This window comes from Cyprinus carpio, unplaced genomic scaffold, assembly GCF_018340385.1.
Source record: "Cyprinus carpio isolate SPL01 unplaced genomic scaffold, ASM1834038v1 S000006627, whole genome shotgun sequence".
NCBI lineage: Eukaryota > Metazoa > Chordata > Actinopteri > Cypriniformes > Cyprinidae > Cyprinus > Cyprinus carpio.
Genome location: NW_024879259.1, coordinates 149,168 through 169,963, shown reverse-complemented (window position 1 = coordinate 169,963; position 20,796 = coordinate 149,168). Strand labels below are relative to the sequence as shown.

The 20,796-nt window shown below is 37.2% G+C and overlaps 1 protein-coding gene across 1 annotated transcript in view; it reads left to right on the top strand.

Moving 5' to 3' along the window:
- The window catches only part of LOC109064330 (unconventional myosin-X-like), a 47,634-nt gene that overhangs the window by 21,692 nt on the left and 5,146 nt on the right, over positions 1–20,796 (top strand). Inside the window, 32 exon segments of the mRNA XM_042755029.1 lie at positions 4,492–4,650; positions 8,557–8,744; positions 9,585–9,719; positions 9,871–9,898; positions 9,900–9,996; positions 10,701–10,714; positions 10,940–11,024; positions 11,141–11,247; positions 11,362–11,491; positions 12,457–12,575; positions 12,701–12,847; positions 12,931–13,031; positions 13,213–13,279; positions 13,443–13,535; positions 13,641–13,709; positions 13,799–13,881; positions 13,965–14,073; positions 14,192–14,272; positions 14,356–14,480; positions 14,567–14,696; positions 14,835–14,941; positions 15,685–16,013; positions 16,665–17,175; positions 17,177–17,432; positions 17,823–17,946; positions 18,649–18,892; positions 19,013–19,108; positions 19,210–19,303; positions 19,386–19,441; positions 20,132–20,274; positions 20,467–20,606; positions 20,609–20,663. Of these exon segments, the coding sequence (XP_042610963.1) occupies positions 4,492–4,650; positions 8,557–8,744; positions 9,585–9,719; positions 9,871–9,898; positions 9,900–9,996; positions 10,701–10,714; positions 10,940–11,024; positions 11,141–11,247; positions 11,362–11,491; positions 12,457–12,575; positions 12,701–12,847; positions 12,931–13,031; positions 13,213–13,279; positions 13,443–13,535; positions 13,641–13,709; positions 13,799–13,881; positions 13,965–14,073; positions 14,192–14,272; positions 14,356–14,480; positions 14,567–14,696; positions 14,835–14,941; positions 15,685–16,013; positions 16,665–17,175; positions 17,177–17,432; positions 17,823–17,946; positions 18,649–18,892; positions 19,013–19,108; positions 19,210–19,303; positions 19,386–19,441; positions 20,132–20,274; positions 20,467–20,606; positions 20,609–20,663 (4,222 nt within the window).

The window sequence follows — 20,796 nt, the reverse complement described above, 5'->3', positions numbered from 1 at the left end:
ATGTTAAAGGTTCTTTATGGAAGCATTTAGACAAAAAGAGTCTTCTATGGCCTTTTTTTTTAAAGGGATAGTTCAACAAAAACTTCTGCCATTAATTACTCACCCTCATGTTATTCCTAACATATAAGACCTTTGTTTATCTTTGGAACACAAATTAAGATAATTTTGAAACAATACAATAAAAATCTGACTCCATAGACAGCAAGGGTCCTTACACGATCAAGGCTCAGAAGTGTAGCAAGGAGATCGTTAAAATAATCCATGTGACATCAGTGGTTCAACCATAATTTTCTGAAGCTATAACAATACTTTTTGTGTGCAAAGAAAACAAAAATAATGACTTTATTCAACAATTCATCTCCTCCACGTCACCCTATAGTGCCATTTTGGAGAGGATCACATATGTAAGAGAGCTATCGGAATTCATCAAAAATATCTTAATTTGTGTTCCAAAGATGAACGAAGATGACTTGAGGGTGAGTAATTAATGACAGAATTTTCATTTTTGGGTGAACCATCCCTTTAAGAGTGTATCAGCTGGAAAAACTGTATGTGGGTTCTTTTTTTGGTGGGTGTGTATTTGTGTGTGTTCCCTCCGGAGCATTGGTCAGTGAGTGAGTATCTACTTCCTACTATTCACGCAGAGGTGAGTCTTCTGCTTCAGTGCGCATGTGTGTGTGTGTATGTGTGCAAGTTCACCTAAAGCGTTCACAGATTTGTTATAGGATTTAAGAACTCTGAGGCACAAAAATAGACTGTGACCTAAATTTGAGAAGTTAACTATAAGAGTTTACATGCAACTGAGCTACAGCGCTCGAAGGCGCCTCACTCACCCCCTCCTGAGATGGCCTTTCTTTGTGTCGTTTTGTATGTGAGAGCTACTTCTAATTCATTTTACACTGAGAAACATCAGTGGATGAGACGAAAATGGTAAAAGCCTAATGAAATTAATTGTATTATATTTCTGTCAGACTCTATCCCATGTTTTGTGTGTGTTCCTGTCCCCATTGTGTTGACTGATTTAATTCTGGTATTTTTTATGTCTACTCCTTGAGCTACGTGTTCCCCGTGATGTGAATAAATTCCTTGTTGATCACAGTAGCAGCAATCGTGACAGAATACCGGACTTAAACTGTAAGCGGCACCCCCTCTTCCCGCGTTTATTTTCCGTTTTTTGAAAAGTGATTTGTTTTAGTTTTTTTTCTGCTCAATCTGCCACGCCTACATGGATGAACGAGCGAGGTTCATCGCAGTGGCTCAGGTGAGCCCAGACCCCGTCGTCTTGGCAAGGGCATTTGTGCCACTTGCCCTCGCCAGCTCCCTTGAGGGGGAAACCCTTGCAACGCTGTTCCGGATCGGGATAACCTACCATCTTCCCGCGGAGCTCCCAGACACAACCAACCTTGACTGGAAGGAGGCAGTCATCCTGTGTCTGGAGAGCCTCCGATCCTGATCTGGAACCCCTCAGCTGGCAGTTCCTGAGTCAAATTTGCTGGCCACCCCCAAGTCAAGCCCGCAGTCCGAGGCTCACCCAAGCACACCAGTTCATGTGGCAAGCCAAAAAGACGTTAATGTGGCAAGCCAAAAGGACATTAATGTGGCAAGCCTGCCAACCCCAAAGCTCACTCCAGTGCCCACTCCTCCTAAGCTCATTCCAGAGTTTGCACCAGTGTTGGCCCAGACCAGACCAACAAAAGAGCAATGATATATAAATGCTATAACAAGTCTCAGTTAGCTTAAAATACTGTTTTACTGTATTTTGTTCAAATAAATGTAATCTTAGTATACACATTAGAGCAGGGGTGTCCAGACTCGGTCCTGGAGTGCCACTGTCTTGCAGAATTTTCCTCCAACCAGCTCAAACACCTGCCTGGAAGTTTCTAGTATGCCTAGTTAGACCTTGATTACCTGGTTCAGGTGTGTTTAATTAGGGATGGAGCTAAACTCTGCAGGATACTGGCACTGCATGACCGAGTTTGGACACCCCTGCATTAGAGACTTTTCAACAGTCGTTTAATTATTTGCAGTGAAAGGGCTGACATTTAAATAATTCAGTCACAGTACATTATTGTGACATATGAAAGCATTGAAAATACCTTTTAAAAATCCATATATTGTTTTCTTAATTTCCATATCACTGAACACAAGCCTATCACTGGCCTACAGTCTCCAGCAGTTCAAATGGTCATCAGTCTGTCTGAGGTGAACTTAGGGGTCATTCACACAGGGCACTTTTGTTATATCATTTTGGTCTGTGTTCACAGGCAGACAGATGTCTTTAACCAGTAAGTCACATCTCACTGTTTATCAGTGTCTCAATCCATGTGGGTCTTGTTTTTAAATTGAAATTTAAACATGCATCTCAGGACCCCTGCATTCTGTCGCACTTCTGTTACTCTATAGGTGTGAATGTAGGTCACTGGTGCTTATAGTCTCTCTCTCCCATGCTCTTTTGCAGCTTTCGTCTGAATCATGCAAAGCAGCTTCAAACATCAAACAGATTTGCAGGAATATCCATGCGCTGAGGGGAGAGAGATGGAGTGGCTGTGTGCTTGTGTGCGTGTGTGAGTGGGTGGGTGGAGAAAATGGAGCATGAAGACCTCCTCATCTCCTCTTTTCATATTCCAAAACAATGTATAAAATGTTTTTGTGCTAAAGTTTTGAGAACATCATTTAAGACCAAATTATCAAAGAGAACATTATTAATAACTAGAACTTTGTACAAATATTCCATTATTGTTGCTAGAACCTTTGTTCCTTTGCCAGAACATTAGCCAAAATTCTGAGTATGTTCCTTGATGCTGTGTATAGTCATGTATGATAAATACTGTAAAGCTCCAAAAAACATACCATAAAAGAATAATAAAAGTATTGAGTAGTTGACTTTTTTTCTTTCAAAATCAGGTTTGTTTCTTTATATTTCTAAATACGGTTTGATTCTGATCAGGATTCTGGAAGGTCAATGTCATTACCACCAGTAGTATTGATTGACAGCAACTTTGACCTTTCTTGCTTCTCTTCAGTCTGTCAACCCCAGTTTAGCAGCATGTAACTGAGGCAAACATAATTCTGTTTTTGTCTTGCCCTCCAGTCCTGAGATATATGTTTGTACATGTGTGTGCACTTAAATTTTTTTTGGCTGATTTAATGGGTTTGAATAGAAACATTTCATAAATCCATACCTGAAGTAAATCCCCCCCCCCCCCCCCACACACACACATTAGTGGCTGTATTGATTTTTAATCTATCAGGCTCTCAGCTCTCTCTTCATGAACTGGGCCTGTGCTCTCTGGTTACCGTGGCAACAGGTGACACGACCTGAGGTTTTCAGCAGAAATGAAATAGACAGAAGGGGAGTGAGAATGTCTCTTCCTTTTGTTCTGTCCAGTCAATAAAGCAAAGAACCTTTTTTCAAAGTTCATGTAATTTACATGGACCGCGTGTAATTTCTGCAGCAATATGATCACCAAATTGCAAAGAAATAATGACTCTTATCAAACAGGTTTCCAGAACACTTTTCCTGCATGCAGACCCTCATTTTTGAGGAAATCAACATACAAATGCCTTAGTTGTCTCTTGATACTTATTTCACAGTGGAAAGGAAGTATCAGCAGATAATAATAATAATAATTTTAATGATAATGATAATCTTTATTTTCTGTAGCACATAAATGTTACATTTCAAAGCGCTTTACATAAACAAGTAAAACAACAAAATACAAATAATTTATAAAGAAGATTATAAAGTAAGCAAGAAGAGAAGAGATGCATTCAAAACACTTAAAAGTAAAATAAAATAGAATTAATACCAAAAATTCTAGTAAAAGCTACCCTAAAGAAATTAGTTAAGCCAAGATTTAAAAATCTTTTCTTCTACAATCTAAAACTAAAAAAAGTTTAGTTCACCGGAGTTAGTTCACCAAAAACTTTAAATTTTGTCATCATTTACTTGCTTTCAAATTGTTCCAAACACGTATGAATTTCTTTCAGCTGTTGAACACAAGAAGATATTTTGAAGAAAGTTGGTAACCAAACAGTTGACTGTAGCCATTGACATCCATAGTATGGGAAAAAAATACTATGGAATTCAGTGGCTATCAATGACTTTTATAAACTACATATTGCAAATGCGAAAACAAAAACAATTTTAACTCAAACACAATCAAAATAAAAATATTCACTTATTCTAAATATAAAAATGCAACCTCAACTCTCCAACACCCAACACTTTTTTCAATCATTTCAAGCAGTGCCTGGTGGGTATAAAGGGTAAAGAAAGGCCTCAGCATGCTGAAACTACGGAACAGAAAAGCGGGAACCCTGCTGTCTGACTAATGCATTATTCAACTGCAGGCATTCCCTTAAAATGGCCCAGGAAGGATCCTCTCCCCTTTTGTGATATACTACTCATGCATCTGTGTATCAGCATGCTGGTGCATGTGGAAGCTGTGTTATTTTGTTAAGGCCACTCTGTCTGTTTCTGTCTTTCAGGCGGTGTACCTGCAGCAGGCGGAGGTGAACAGGGAGAAGGTGTCCCCCATGCACCAGAGCAGTATTGATGGAGTGGAGGACATGTCCACGCTGGCAGAGCTCCATGAGGCCGCCATCATGCACAACCTTCATCAGCGATACCAGAAAGACAACATCTATGTAAGAATCTCAGAGACATGTGACTGCACAAAGGTCCTTGGGACCTTATCAGGGTTATTATTGTATCTAACTTTGCTACAAATGTTTTCAGGTTTGTTCTGTCCCCTTATAAACAGTTAACATACCTTAGCTATTTTAGTCTAAACCACAGTGTTTAGTTTCCTTGGAAATATAATACACGCTTTTTGGTGAGGTTGAATTTTAATAATACTTCACAATATTACTGTTATTGTTTTATTTTTGATCACATAAATACAGCCTTGGTGAACATTAGAGACATTAAATTACAAAAATTACAAATTAAATTTTATCAACCCCAAATCTGTTGACCGGTAGTGTATATAAAGAAATATAAATGTCCATAAAATAAAACCTAAACTGTAAAAATGAAAATCATTGCTAAAACTAACTAAAACAAAACTGAAAGATTAAATAGTTTGAAATTATTAAAATAAAATCAAATTTGAAAATGCACAATTATAATAACCTTGAACCCGTACGTTTCCTACATGCATCTCATGTATATTATATGCATATTGTAATTTTTTTGTATTAGGATTGGTCTACGACAATGATTAAAAAGATGGATTAGTCAGAGCTGTAGCCTTGTATTTTGCACACATGCTTCAGCACACTGAGCTGTGGTTCTAATGTGGGCAATATAAGTGATGAAAAATGAACAAACAAGCATCTAGGCATTCTACATCAAAGTATTACAAAGTATCATTAATGTCGATATCCTTAATTTAATTAAATGGAGATTTTCAAATTTTCTCCAGGGATTCTCTCTGCTTTTCCTCATGCCAGTACTTTGTTAAAAAGTAGGTCAGGATGGCAGTTAATGCACAAGGGTTCACTCCTCTTTCCTGTGTAATCAATCCTTTGTTGTTTTGTATTCTGAGTTTGAGGGTGGACAGCAGTGTGACTGATTGAGAGAGGAACCGAAGTTTAGCAGGGTGATATTAACTCAAAACATCTCGGCCTGAGACTGAAAGGAAACCCTGTTTGATTAAGGAACGTTCCTTCTTCAAGAAAAACATCCAAAACCTAATACATCCAAAAAAACTGGGTTTTCAGACAAAACTGACACTAAAATAAGTACTGTAAATGATAGCCCAGATGTGTAAATGTTTAAAGTGAGTTTATCAGCTTAAATACCAACAGAGGATTAAAACTGTGCTCTGCAAGTGCTCAATAGACAGCCTTTTCATAATTAGGGAGTAGAATTTATGCTAAAATAGAGCTGGGTTTTATTTTACAAGTGAATTGCAAAATCCAGGATCTGACTATTAACCATCTGTTTTTAAATTAAACTTGCAATAAGGCTCTTATGTAGGTAATTCAACTCACTTTTATCGTTATATCGTTCATTATACAGTATATACTGTATGTTTAACACAATGTAACAGCATCCGTGTGTGTGAGAGAGACAAAGCAAGAAATCAAAGAACAGGCCCTCAGGACACGTTTAAATAAATGTGTGCCACTATAGGGTCTTACCAATGATGTTGACAAAGAAAAGGGTCATGTGATCGGGTGGCGAGTGCATGCTGGAACCTCATTGGTCTAAACAGAGCCATACATCCCAGACTGCTGGTTTAGAGTTGTAGCCTGGAGGGAATGATATGACTCACTGTCTGCATTATGATCCAAACATTCCAGCTTGACCTTTGCAGAATCCATAGAAAGAGACCTTAAAGCCAGTAAATCCCTCTTTGTGAGGATTGACTGGGACTAAGACAAGCATACAAGTTTTCAGCATGATTACACAGCTTTTATATGTCAGATTCTTTTTAATCTTCCATCATACTGGTTTTAACTAACCCATAGCTAAAGACAGATGCTTAAAAATATGTGAAATTTATGATTACTATATATTATATATATATATATATATAATATACTATATATATATAGTATATATGTTGTGTGTGTGTGTGTGTGTATATATGGTGTGTGTGTGTGTTTATATATATATAATGTGTGTGTGTGTGTATATATATATATGTATATATGTATATATATGTATATATATATATATGCTGAAAAACTGCATATAGGCTTGGAGTGACACAAGGGTCAGTAAATGATGACTGATATTTTCCTTTTTGGGTGGAGTATACCTTTAAGAGGCTTTTTTTTAAGGTCTCTTAAAGGGATACTCCACCCTAAAATTAAAATTTTGTCATTAATCACTTTCCTGTGATTTTCATTTTGGGGTGGAGTAACCCTTTAATGTGTTTTTGATGCCTATATCCTAAATAGGTGTTCTAATATTTCAGAAAAACTTTAAACTATTTGAATTAACTATTGCATACAACCCTAATGCCTGTGATTCAGTAGACACAATATCATACAAAAAAATACTGTTTTTCACACATTATAAAATGTATAATTTAAATTATAATATATATAATTTAAACTTTGATTAGATGAGCCATTCTCAAAAAAAGAGGCATAAAATAAACAACCTACTGAAACCACATCAAACCAAACATCAGTTTAAATCTTTACTAATAAAGCTACATTACTTTGCATATCGCCCAGACTACTACAATTTATCAAATTGTTTGTTATTGTTTTAGTATTTCACCACAAATAAGTGCCATTTTTACAGGTGCTGGGACTATAAAGTCTCAGTCCCTGTGTCAGAGGTTATTACTAGCAACAGTTGTGAACATGACCTGCCCTATTTAGTTCACTGCAGAGGGACAAAAACATCCCACAGTCATCTACACCCAAAACACATCATGCAATCTAAACCCATTTCAGAGTATAGTCCAATAACCAGCTCGAACAAGTGAGATAATAGCTGTATGGTTGTTTATCTAGGTATATTTGTGCTGGTAATGAAACGGGAGACACGGTATGATAAATCAGTCTAGTTCTCATATGCAATACAGGAAATTATGTATGGATGTTTCTACGATTAGTGAAGGTCATTGTAATGCTTTTTGTTAGTAGAGCTGGAATAAAAATTTCACTATCAGTGTCTGAAAATTGCTTATATAAATTTCCCTGTCATTTGAATAAAAAATAAAACTGCATGCAAGGCTTCATTTGGCTGCTGTATTGCTGATCTTGCTGTAGACTGCAGATTTGTGTCATGATGTGCTCAGTGGAGTGAATGTGAAGGGTCTCTCTTATCCCATCTTGGTAAATGGATACTGTAATTTACCTTTCCCAGAATGCATTGCTAGCATCTGAGGTTGATGACTGATAGCAGTGGTTATCTGATTTATCTGAGACACCAGGTCGACCTGAATGAGAATGACTCTTCTCTCTAGCGCCCTCTTGGGCCAGTAGCAACAATTTTATTTTTTATTTTTTTTTGTAAGAACAACATTGACACAATTTCAGATCCACAGATAATATACCACTGATTTTTTTTTTCTCATTTATGTAGTGTCCATAATGTTGTGTCTAGCTGTGTTTGGCACCTCTCCAGGAATCTAGTAATGTCTCAATTTAATCTCATCACTGCTGTTGCTAAGATCAGTAAATCATATTACTTCCAGTCAGCATGGGTGTTTTTAGCCACAGTATATGAAAATTGCAATAACACACCCACACATAAACACATTAACAAAACCAGCATCTACTAATGCAGTCAATATTAAATGAGATGGATTTATGTTGTCACAGAGCTCATAGATAAGAACAAACATCATCCACAATCCTCTCACGACCCACTGACACAACCAGCTGTGAAATATGAATGGATCACATACTGATTATTGAACTTCTTTTAAAATTTCCCTGTATCTGTGAGCATAAATTAAAAGATCACAAATGCACACAGATCATAAATGTGTGTGCATTTGTTTCAATATGCTGGTTAATTTACTCAATATGCTACTTACTCAATACCCCTTAACTCACTGTCATGTTTTCTCTATCTCTCAGACTAACATAGGTTCTATCCTGGCGGCCGTGAATCCTTATAAGCAGATCAGAGGGCTGTATGATCTCTCTGCAGTGGAGCTGTACAGTCAGCATCATTTGGGCGAGCTGCCACCACACATCTTTGCTATTGCCAATGAGTGCTACCGCTGCTTATGGAAGAGACATGATAGCCAATGTGTACTGATCAGGTAATATAAAACCTCCAAACACTTTATTTGAACTTGATAAGCAGACAAACTTGCAGAACATGAAATACAGTGAATAGGAGATTTTCAGTAATGTGCTCATAAAATGCTAAAAGTTGTGATTGTGTATTATTCATTGGCTGGAATTAGTATGACCATACAAATCCAAGAATGATAACTAATGACAATTATAACCATAAAAGTGTCAAACTTCCTATTAGCATGCACTGAACAACTTTTTGCCATTTTGAATGGATTTCTTCTGTGGAGTGATTTATTTAAACAGCTCTGATTGGTTACTGAGTATAGTAAGAACAATTAATCAACAATTTTCTATAGCTGTAATTGTATATGTGCAGCCTTTTTTTATTATCATTGTTATTTGATATATTATAACAACCCCCAAACAGCACGTTTTACTTTATTTTATGTAAAACTCCTTTTAAAACCTTCATACATTTACATAGATATGAAAAAAGAAACAGTTCTGTCTTACAATATGGCATGTATAATAAATAAATAGACACTGATTTATTATTCATCTGCCCTTGTGTTCAGTAGAGATATCTCTATTTCTTCTTACTGGAAAAATTAGATTTTTTTTGTGTCAATTGTATCTTTTTTTAAAGCATGTAGGTAATGTGAGGAAGGTTTGGAATGCTTTTGGTTTTAATCACCATTATTAGATATTATCTTAGTTTACTAATCTCATTTGTGTTAAACCTAAAGGCTGAGTTCGAGTAGTTTTGGCTTTAGACCTTTGCCACAACTGCTATCAGATTTTACATCATTGTAAATTCAATCAGGGTAACACAAATGAATGTGTGCATGTGTGTTTACCAGTGGTGAAAGTGGAGCTGGGAAAACAGAGAGCACCAAACTACTGCTACAGTTCCTGTCTGTCATGAGCCAAAACTCTGCCGGGACGCCGCCTACAGAGAAGAGCACACGTGTGGAGCAAGCCATCGTACAGAGCAGGTTAAACACATTCCTACACACACACACACACACACACACACACACACACACACACACACACACACACACACACACACACACACACAGCCTAAGCATTTTCATGTGCACATACAAATCCACAACGTTTATTTTTTTTTTTTTTTTTTTGCAGCCCCATCATGGAAGCGTTTGGAAATGCCAAAAACAGTCTACAACAACAACTCCAGTCGCTTTGGGAAATTCATTCAGCTTCATTTCTCTCAAAGTGGGAACATCCAGGGAGGATGCATCGTTGACTGTATCCTTCTCAGAGCACACATGCTTTAATACATAGTTTTTTTATACTGAGACATCTTGACATTTACAGATGGTACCATACCCATGTGAAAAAGGAACTGTGCTTAATTGTATTGAATGTGCACTTGCAGTGCGCTTTTAATCTTAAAAGTATATTTTAAAAAACTTGCAGATAATATATTATTAAAATAAAAAGCTGCTTATTTATACTTGAAGAAAGTACACTTCATGACTGTTTCTTAACACATTTATATACTTTTAAAAGATGCACTTTGTAAAAATGTCAAATTTAAAGTTTTAGCTGTATTTAATATTACATTTAAAAATGTGTAATTAGTCCTACATGGATAGGTTAAAAAGCCACTCTGAGACAAACAAATTTCAAAAATAAAAATTAAAACAACAAATACATATCAATATAAATTTAAACTATAAAACATTTCCATTTAATTTGCAAATAACATGCAATTTAAGTGTCAGAAAATCCCAGTTGCCATAATCACATCAACCATTTAAAATTTTGCCAGAGATTGAGTATTGTCCTCTAGTGTCATTTTATTAGCATAGGTTTTATTTTTTTCCCATAGTAATGAATGGGTAACTTGGTAACTGGGATTTGTTTTTCCCCATGCTTAAACACATTCACTGTGCACTACAAGCTGCTGTTTCATGTGTCTGCATTTCCCTTAATTTTTGGCCAATCAGATTTACTTGAAAAGGTAAACCTGTCCGAATGCTGCTGACTCACCCCTAACTACCAGAAATCAGTCTTCTATGAAACTTTAAACTGTTCACAGTATAAAACAAGCCATTGTTCTGTTAATACAATTTGGCATTGGATATCTTGTCAAAGGCAGAATCACTCCGCCATTTTGCAGAGAAAGAGTGTCTGCCAAAGTGAGATTCTCGCCCACTCAGCATCTGTGATCTGATCTGTGTTCCAGAATCGAGTGGTAAGGCAGAATCCAGGGGAGAGAAACTACCACATCTTTTATGCTTTGCTGGCAGGGGCCAGCAAAAGCCAAAAGGGTGAACGGATACACAATGCGCCTGAACACACATGCGTTTACACACATTCACAAATGCAGATGTGCCATCATCAACCAAAATACACTGAATGATTAGCTATGTCCATCTCTTTTTAGAAACATATTTTCTGGAAGACTCCCCTGAGTTATTTCACTACCTGAATCAGTCAGGATGTGTGAAGGACCGCAGTCTCCATGACAAGCAGCATTTTGACGATGTCATGGTACAAAAAATTTAATTATGGACTTTTGTTGACCTGATAATAAACATTCTTGAGGTGGACAAAAATCTAAGTGCAGCTTGATGAGTCATGCTCTTTTTCTCTTTTGGTCTGCAGGAAGCTCTGAAGGTCATGGAGTTCACAGAAGAAGAGATCAGAGATATGTTTAAACTGCTGTCTGGAGTTCTGCAGCTTGGCAATGTGGAGTTCATGACAGCAGGGGGCGCTCAGATCACCACCCAACAGGGTGAGAGGTGTCCTTCATCACTTAGTAATACAATAGAGAGACTTTGCTAATATGCAGTGCTGGGTACTAAATGATTACATGTAATCTGGATTACATAATCAGATTCCAAAAATTAAGAACGTTTTAAAATTATAATAATCAGATTACAGTTATTTTTTTTATGGATTACATATTATTCACACAATGGCAGTAAATTATTCATACTTTATTAATTCACCCCAGTTCTTTTTTTCTTCTAAATGTTCATTTCTAAATGACCATTTATGAAGACTAATAATTATGCAAGTTATTAAACACTGGCAATGGATAGCTGTGTCTAATACTATGTCTTCATCGTATCCATAAGTATTTTATTGGTGCATTATTGGAAGTCTGAACAAAATTATTTAAAACCTGGGAGACTTCGGCCAATTAATGTCATGTTCATATGTTTATTACTGTTTGTTCATGTAATGTAGGGATTCCCAAGCTTTTTATGAGCTGAACACCTTTGATGTAAAATATTTGCTTGATGTACCCCTGAGATTTAAATAATTTAGCAACATATTTGTATGTTCATGATTCTCTGATGAAATACAGCTGAAAAGTCAGTGGACACATTGTCACACAAATTTTAATTTGACACATTTATGAATTAATTAATTTATTAGCTTTTCATCAACACCCTACATTTTTTTTCAGAAACCTAGTTTGGGAAACCCTGCTGTAATGTAATGTTTAATGCATTTTATGCATTTTTTTAATCAATATGGTACACAATAATTCCGTTCAAGTCTATGTGATGAATGAGTTAGGTCAAGAGTAATCTAAAAGTAGTCAGACTACATGACCTAATTTGTGTAATCCAGATTGTTACAATTATTGTCATGTAATTTATAATCAGTAATGGAGAACAGTTCATAAGTAATCTACACAGCACTGCTAATATGTGTTTGTTAGTAAGTCTCTTCTCTGTTTTCCTGCAGTTGTCACTAATGTGAGTGAGCTCCTGGGTCTGGACAGTTTTCAGTTGTCTGAGGTTCTAACCCAGCGTTCCATGATCCTCAGAGGAGAAGAGATCTGCTCTCCACTCACAGTGGAACAGGTACAATCACACAGACTTTCTCATATTGATATACTTAAAAAAAACTTACATAGTTTGGCAGTTCTTCTCTTCTGTCTCCACTTAATCAAAAATGGGCATTTTCTTTTATCATGCTTGATTGACAGGCAATAGATTCCCGGGATTCGGTTGCCATGGCACTTTATTCTCAGTGCTTCTCGTGGATCATCATGCGAATTAATCAGAAGATAAAGGGCAAAGATAATTTCAAGTCTATTGGAATCTTGGACATCTTTGGTTTTGAAAACTTTGAGGTGTGAGGCCACATGTATCACATGTTCATGCACAGACACACATTTTTATGGAGATCTAACCCAAGTGTTTGTTTGTTCTAAAGGTGAACCGTTTTGAGCAGTTCAGCATTAACTATGCTAATGAGAAACTGCAAGAATATTTCAACAAACACATCTTCTCTCTGGAGCAACTGGAGTACAACAGGTAAAGACTGAAAACCGTGAGTGCATGAAAGTTTGTTTTTATTAAATGTCTGTTTTTGCATGTGTAATGCATCTCATAAGTGCCAGATCACCTGAACAGTTATTATATATGCAATTTAAGCATCTAAAAAGATTATTGTTAAGTTTGTACAAGTTGTGTGTACTAAAATTGTGTGGTACAGGGAAGGGATTCACTGGGAAGCCATTGACTGGATGGACAATGCAGAATGTCTGGATCTGATTGAGAAGGTAATCCAGTTATAGTCAGCTATCAGGTTTGGTTTAATTAGTCTGACTGCCACATATGTATACATACATATATTTTATATTCAAAGTTCAATTTGATTATTTACAATAGTAGAAGTTTTCACCTTTGCATTATGTAACACTTATTACTGTTGTGTTTGTGCAGAAACTGGGCATGTTAGCTCTGATTAATGAGGAGAGCCGATTTCCCAAAGGCACTGACTTCACCCTGCTGGAGAAACTGCACAGCAGACACTCTGTGAGTTAAGTTCTTATCACACAAAGACATAATACTATATAGCCAAGCATTTACAATATAACATGAATGAGCTCAGTAAAGACATGAGGTTGTCTTTTTCCACAGACTAATCCCTATTATGTGAAACCCAGACTGGCAGACCATCAGTTTGGGATAAAACACTATGCTGGAGAGGTATATGAAATATCCATCTGTCTATCTTTATGTCTATTTATCTCCCTATCTGTTTTTATTTGTGATATTTGTTGTTTTCCTTTTTATAGGTCTTATATGATGTGAGGGGGATTTTAGAAAAGAACAGAGACACATTTAGAGATGATATACTGAACATGCTGAAAGATAGTAGGTAAGATGCAAACACACAAATACACAAACTCACACACACACTGAGGCAGTTTTGTGTGAGTTATTCTGTGTGTGTGTGTGCAGATTGGATTTCATCTATGACCTGTTTGAGCAAGTGAGCAGCAGAAATAATGAGGAGACCTTGAAGATGGGCACAGCAAGAAAAAAGCCCACTGTCAGCTCACAGTTCAGAGTGAGATAAAACTCCTATATCAAGACTTTTATATAATAGATATTTTATATATATAAAAAAAAGATTTTAGATAAAATTGGACATGCTAAAGTGCTAAAGTGTCTCTTTTGTGTCTCAGGACTCTCTTCATGCCCTAATGGCCACTCTCAGTGTATCCAACCCCTTTTTTGTGCGTTGCATCAAACCCAACATGGACAAGGTGTCTCATCAGCCAATACAAATGCAATTTATATTCCACACATATTATACATTTTAATAATGCATTTCTTTTTGGTTCTGTAGACCCCAAACAAGTTCGACCCAGATGTGGTTCTCAATCAACTGCGGTACTCTGGCATGTTGGAGACGGTGAAGATTCGCAGAGCTGGATTCCCTGTCCGACGCACCTTTAAAGACTTCTTCAGCAGGTAGATGTATAAACCCATACAGATACATGAATTTTTGTTGGCTCGGGTTTTCTTGCAGACTTTGATTTTGTGGTTGTATACATCAGGTATAAGATTATTCTGAAGGAGAAGGAAAAGGCAGCTGTGGCTTCAAATGGAGATGAGAAAAAGAAGATCACAGATTTGCTCACACTTCACGACAGGACCAAAAAGGAGTGGCAGTTTGGGAAGACCAAGGTGAGTGACCTTTGAGCTCTTGCTTTATCGCTTCTCAGTTGATAGTTATCTTTTTCTGTATGTGAGGTTATAAAGGTAGATTGGGTATGTGCACTTGTTATGTTTGATTGCACTAACCTGATATAATTTTGACCCCAAGTGTTTCTAAAAGAACTTCTAGAACAGAAGCTGGAGAAGCAGAGGGATGAAGTGCGAAGCAAAGCTGGACTGATCATACGAGCCTATCTTCTGAGATATATTGCAAGGTGTGTGTATTTCTTGGTTTTTGCACAGATTTACTTAGATTACATTAGGTATAGTTTCCAAAACATTTTCAATACACAACAACATTTCTTTAATGTCATCTGCCCCTTCAAAGCACACATATTATCTATATGGCCTAGTTTCCAACCTGTACTGATGATTTTTTATGATCATCTTGTTTTCTTCAGAGAGTTGATACCAAAAATATTAAAATATACACTACTAATATTTTTTTGTGTTTTTGACAGAAGTGACTTATGCTCACCAAGGCTGCATTTATTTGATAAAAAATATAGTAAAAACAGTAATATTGTAAAATATTGTTAAATTTTAAAATAACTGTTTTCTGTTTTAATATATTTAAACATTTATTTCTGTGAGTTTTTGGTTTTCAGCATTACTTGATCCTTCAGAAATGTCTTTATTGCCACATTTTGTCACAAAAATGAATTTAATATCATATTTGTTCTCAATATGCCTGACCCTTTTCTTATCACATGGTTGACTTAAATAACCACAAAGCACTGGGCAGTGCTGCAGAGAGTAAACTCTTTTGCTTTCTACTACAGCCAAATTGCAAAGAAATAATGAGAAAGTTTTTCATACTATATATGCGTAAGTGCCTGTTCTTTACCTGTTAGTGCTCATCTAGACATGACAACAAGTAGTGTCTTAGTGACAGCTTTAAAATACTGATCTCACAGTTACTTATTCTAAGGGAACTTGAACTGTGTACTCAATACAGAAAGAACTTTAAGAAGGCCCTGGACAGCATTCGGACCATCCAGAAGAACTACCGCGCACATTTCTATCGAAGCCACTTTCAACGGAAATGCTCAGCTGCACTTGTTCTCCAGAAACACAGGAGAGGGCAAGTGGCAAGAGGAGTCTGCCACAAACTACGAGAAGAGAAGAGGAAGAAAGAGGAGGAGGAAAGGAAAAAGAAAGAAGAGGAGGAGAAGAAAACAGAGGGAGACCATGAAAAGAAAAATGAAGAGGAAAAGGCAGGCGAGAAAGCAGAGGTCAGTGACTTTGACATTCCTTTTAAAAGCTCATAGACCATGCATACTAGCTGTGTATATATTTTAGAGCAAAAATCCCACATACCTCTTAAAGTCACCATTAGGGTGATTAGTGTTTCTTTTTGGTCAGGGCATATCAAGTGATCAACATTTTTTAAGTTAGTCTTATCTTATTCCAAACTTTGAAACTTTCCATCATGAATATGCAATATGTAGCTAAGCTTTTAAATGTAAGTTTGTCTGATTATGCTGATTGATTGTAATTATTGTAGTCACATAGCTTTGTCTTTATTCTGTATAAGCCTATTTCTGTCACATAAGAAAAATGCTTTGGTAAATCATAATTATGACATAAAAATAATGACTTTATATCTAATAGTTATGAATGTTTATGACTTTTTTATGTGTAGAAACTAGGTTACCATGCTTTTCAACAACATTTTTTACAGACTAATTATAGAGCAACATTTTAATCTTAATAAAAACTTTAGACTCCTCCAAACCAAACAGATTTATGCATGGTCTACCTGTCAAATAGTTTTATTTTTAAACCTTCATGCATCAAGTCTAAAAACCTGTCATAGTTGCAGACAGGTGGTTTTAACATTTTTGTCATTTTTGTTTTTCTATAACCAGTGTTTCTATATCATTCCCCTCTCCTTTTCTCCTTTAGTCTCCACACTCATCTGAGGAGGAGGAGCAGCCCGTCAGATGGAGGAAATTCTGCGTTTGGAGCGAGAGATTGAGCGTCTGCAGAAGAAAAGAGAAGACGGTGTGTCTATGCTATGTGAGAGCTCAAGACAGGAACTCCGCTTGCGTCGTGATGCTGAGGTCCTGCGTCAGAAAAAAGCTGCTTCTCGTGTCGCTACTGAATTCCTTGAACTGCTTGACACTGGAGGCCCAGAAGTCATTCCAGGTGATGCTAGCCAACCTGCCCCCAGACCGGCAGGAGCCACTGAGGAAGAGGTAGATGAAGGCTTCCATGCAGAGGAAGAGTGCATACCACTTCCCGAGTTCCCCCCTCCAGTGGAAGGTCCAGTGGATCAGGAGATCTTAGGCACTCTGCCACCTCCTCCTCCTCCTGCCTTTGCAGAGGGTACGGTGGCCCCATCTGCACCCAGCGTTCCACCTGGGGCTCCTCCACCACCACCTCCTCCTCCTCCACCACCTCCTCCCCCTCTCCCTGGCGAAACCAAAAAGGAAGTTGGAAAAACCTGAAGATGCTAAAACAGTTGTGGATGGGAAAAAGGAGGGAGAGGATGTGGATCGCACCAGCAGGCTGACTGCAGCAGAGTCTCTGCCAGACACAGAGGAACCCATCTACAGTGTGCCTGGGGATGGCGAGTCAGACTATGACCAAGACGATCTAGAGGACGGACAGAGCAGCATTGCAGCGACGGACACAGAACACGCACGCAAGTCCACCTGCACCAACGCAAGCCAGGAGTCTTACAACCGCAGCTCAGATTCGGTGAGTTACACAGAGAACATGTCCACAAACATTAAAAATGTGTCCAAATGGACATGTACAATGTACTTCCCACAGTGTCGGATTGGATCTTCTTAGTGGTAGCCCCATTAAAGGGACAATTCACAGTACTATTCCTTCAAGTTTACTTGTGTTGGGTTCACATATAAGAAACACATTGTGTATAAACTGTAGTAATCATAGAAAGACTATTTTCTTACATATTCTTCTTCTAGACCGAAATACTAGACCAAAATCCCTAGATGTCCCTCAAATGAGGTTTTGTCAGGTGTAGCTCACTACTGAGTACATAACATATTTGTCACCAAAATATGGTTAAGTAGGTATGCACACTCACACACAGACCATTCACTCTTTCTGTTTCTTTTTCAGTATGCTGACAGCGATGATGAGCATGATGGCTATGTGGACACAGATGAGGAGGTATCCAACGGTAAAGTCAACATCTTGAACGGGAACGGACCTCCGTATTTCCACAGTTACCTTTACATGAAGGGTAAGAAATCAAAGATAAAATCTTTTTACATTAAATAAAGTCCCTAATGCTGTGGTCCTCAATGTTTTTAAAGTCATTGCCCCCATTGTGAAAGATAATATTCAAAGGGCCAAAATGTGCTCATTTTCACACTTTTCAAAATATAAAAATAAAAACAAAAACAAAAATAATAATAAATCAAACAAATTACATAATTGCAGAACTTTACAAAAAAATAGATCATTGCATTAACAATTCCACAGTCATGGGTTTGATTTGCAAGAAATACATAATTTGATTATAAACAATAGACATCAAATGCAATGTAAGTCACATTGGATAAAAGCGGCTACCAAATGTGTAAAATTCATATTCATTATTAAAATTCCCATGACTTTTCCTGGAAATCACACTTTTCATTCATATATCCAAATTTACCAAGACTGAGAATTATGTTTGTAATTTTTTTTAACATTGAAAATGAATTAAGATGCAAGTTTACATCTTAATTTTTAGCTTTTGGGGCTTATTCTTAAAAGCTTGTTTTGTCATATTTTAAACCATTTAAAGACATCTTGATGCCCCACTTGAAGTTTGCTGTGATCTGTGGTCTTAATGTTATTGAAATACCATCTCTTAAAAAATATAAAACAGCTGGAAAAATGTTGTTCTGATGCTGTATGAAAGTGTAAATCTTCTTTGTCTCTTGCATCTCATCCACAGCTGGCTTGATGATCCCGTGGCGCAGGCGTTGGTGTGTTCTGAAGGACGAAACATTCATGTGGTTCCGCTCTAAACAGGAGTCGTTAAAGTCAGGCTGGCTGTACAAGAAGGGCGGCGGTCTATCTACTCTCTCTCGCAGGAACTGGAAGATGCGCTGGTTCGTTCTGCGTGACTCCAAGCTCATGTACTTTGAGAATGACAGTGAGGAAAAGCTGAAAGGGACAATTGACATCCACTCAGCCAAGTAAGTATGAGACAAATAGGAAACAGTATTGTGGTATCATTAGGTGTCTATGCCAGGTAGGAAGACACTTTTTGTGAGTAGTGATTGATCAGGTTTTATCAAGTTTTTTCCTGTTTTTAGGGAGATTGTGGACAATCATGAGAAAGAGAATGCTCTGAATATTGTGACAGACGAGAGAACATACCAGGTGTTTGCAGAGTCACCGGAGGATGCCAGGTATGTTGACACCTTTATGTCTAGGCCTGTGTGTTTTCTGTAATTGGACCAAACTGCTTAACCCTTACTCTGCACGCTCTCTTTTGCTCTCATTCTCTTAGTGGCTGGTTTACCATGTTGAGTCGTGTCCAAAATGCCACCCCAGAGCAGCTGCTGGAGATGTCCCATGAGCAGGCCAACCCAAAGAACGCTGTGGTTAGTGTCCTCACACTATGTGCATTTTCACCATTAAACCTCCTTTCAGTTTTGACAACTGGCATTGCCCTCTTTCTCTCAGGGCACACTGGATGTTGGATTGATTGATTCAGTCTGTGCATCAGACAATCCCGACAGGCGAGTATCATCTTTGTTACAGAATACTAAGAAGAAAACCAACTGCTGAAATTACTTACGGCAATTGAAGCTGAATTGTGTTATTTTTTTCTTCTTCTATAGTTTCAATATAGTTTAATTTTGCATTCCCATTTGCTTCAGTAGCAAAAGAAAAAATCCACGACAGCGTTTCTATGATCTTCCAAAAGAAGAAAAAAAATAGATGTTAATTACAGTGATTAAAAGAGAGAAAGTTGTCAAATTTGCTGTCACTTCCTCAGCTGTTGTAGTTTTATGTAGCAGTGTTAATTTTTTGTGATTTAATGACAAGGTAATATAATAAAGCAATAAGCCCCAAGAAGCCGTGGTTTGCAGTGAATTTATAACAGGGGCGTTGTTAGGTACGATGCGAAGCTATCTGTTTTATAATGGCAAGTACAGTGTTCTAAATGTATGTAAAAAAATGAATAAATAAATAAAATAAAATAAATAATGAACAAAAAAAAAAACTTTGCTACATTTACATCAATAACTGGGGAAATGTATCATGACACTTTTGAAAAAGGTCCATTATGAGTAAGCCATTTATTGACTACACATTTCACCTTTAATGTTTGAACTTGCACAGCTAAATTTCTGAAAATAAAAAAGTGTATAACGTTGCCATATTTATCTGGTGCTAACACACAACTTCTGTTTCCTTCCAAACAGACCTAATTCATTTGTGATCATCACAGCCAATCGTGTGATGCACTGTAACTCAGACCTGCCGGAGGAAATGCATCATTGGATCAGTCTGTTGCAGAAACCCAAAGGAGACTCCAAGAGTGATGGACAAGAGTTCCTGGTCAGAGGTGTGTTATTCATATTTAACAGAGTTGTAACCTGAATTTAGTTACCAAATGAATTTAATTTATGCTTGATTAGTTATATAACATGTCCATGAGTATTTGGATTCAAATTGATAGGACAGTGTCTATTAAGGTTCTGTAAGTGGTCACAATTTGCTTAAACTGTGTGTGTCTGTGTGTTCTTTTGTGACACAGGATGGCTGCACAAGGAGATGAAGGCAGGAGCCAAAAGTTCTGCTCTCAAACTGAAAAAGCGCTGGTTTGTCTTGACTAACAACTCTCTGGACTACTACAAGTCTTCTGAGCGCAATGCATCTAAGATGGGCACTCTGGTTCTCTGAACAGCCTGTGCTCTGTGGTCCAGCCTGAGGAGAAAAAGTTTAAAGAGACAGGCGAGTATATGATATGATCATGATATGACCCGACTGAGTATGATATTATTAAAAGTTTAACTTATGCTGCTTGAGTAAGTAATAGAACAGAATAGGAATGTCCATACCATAGCTATAATGATATCAACACAAA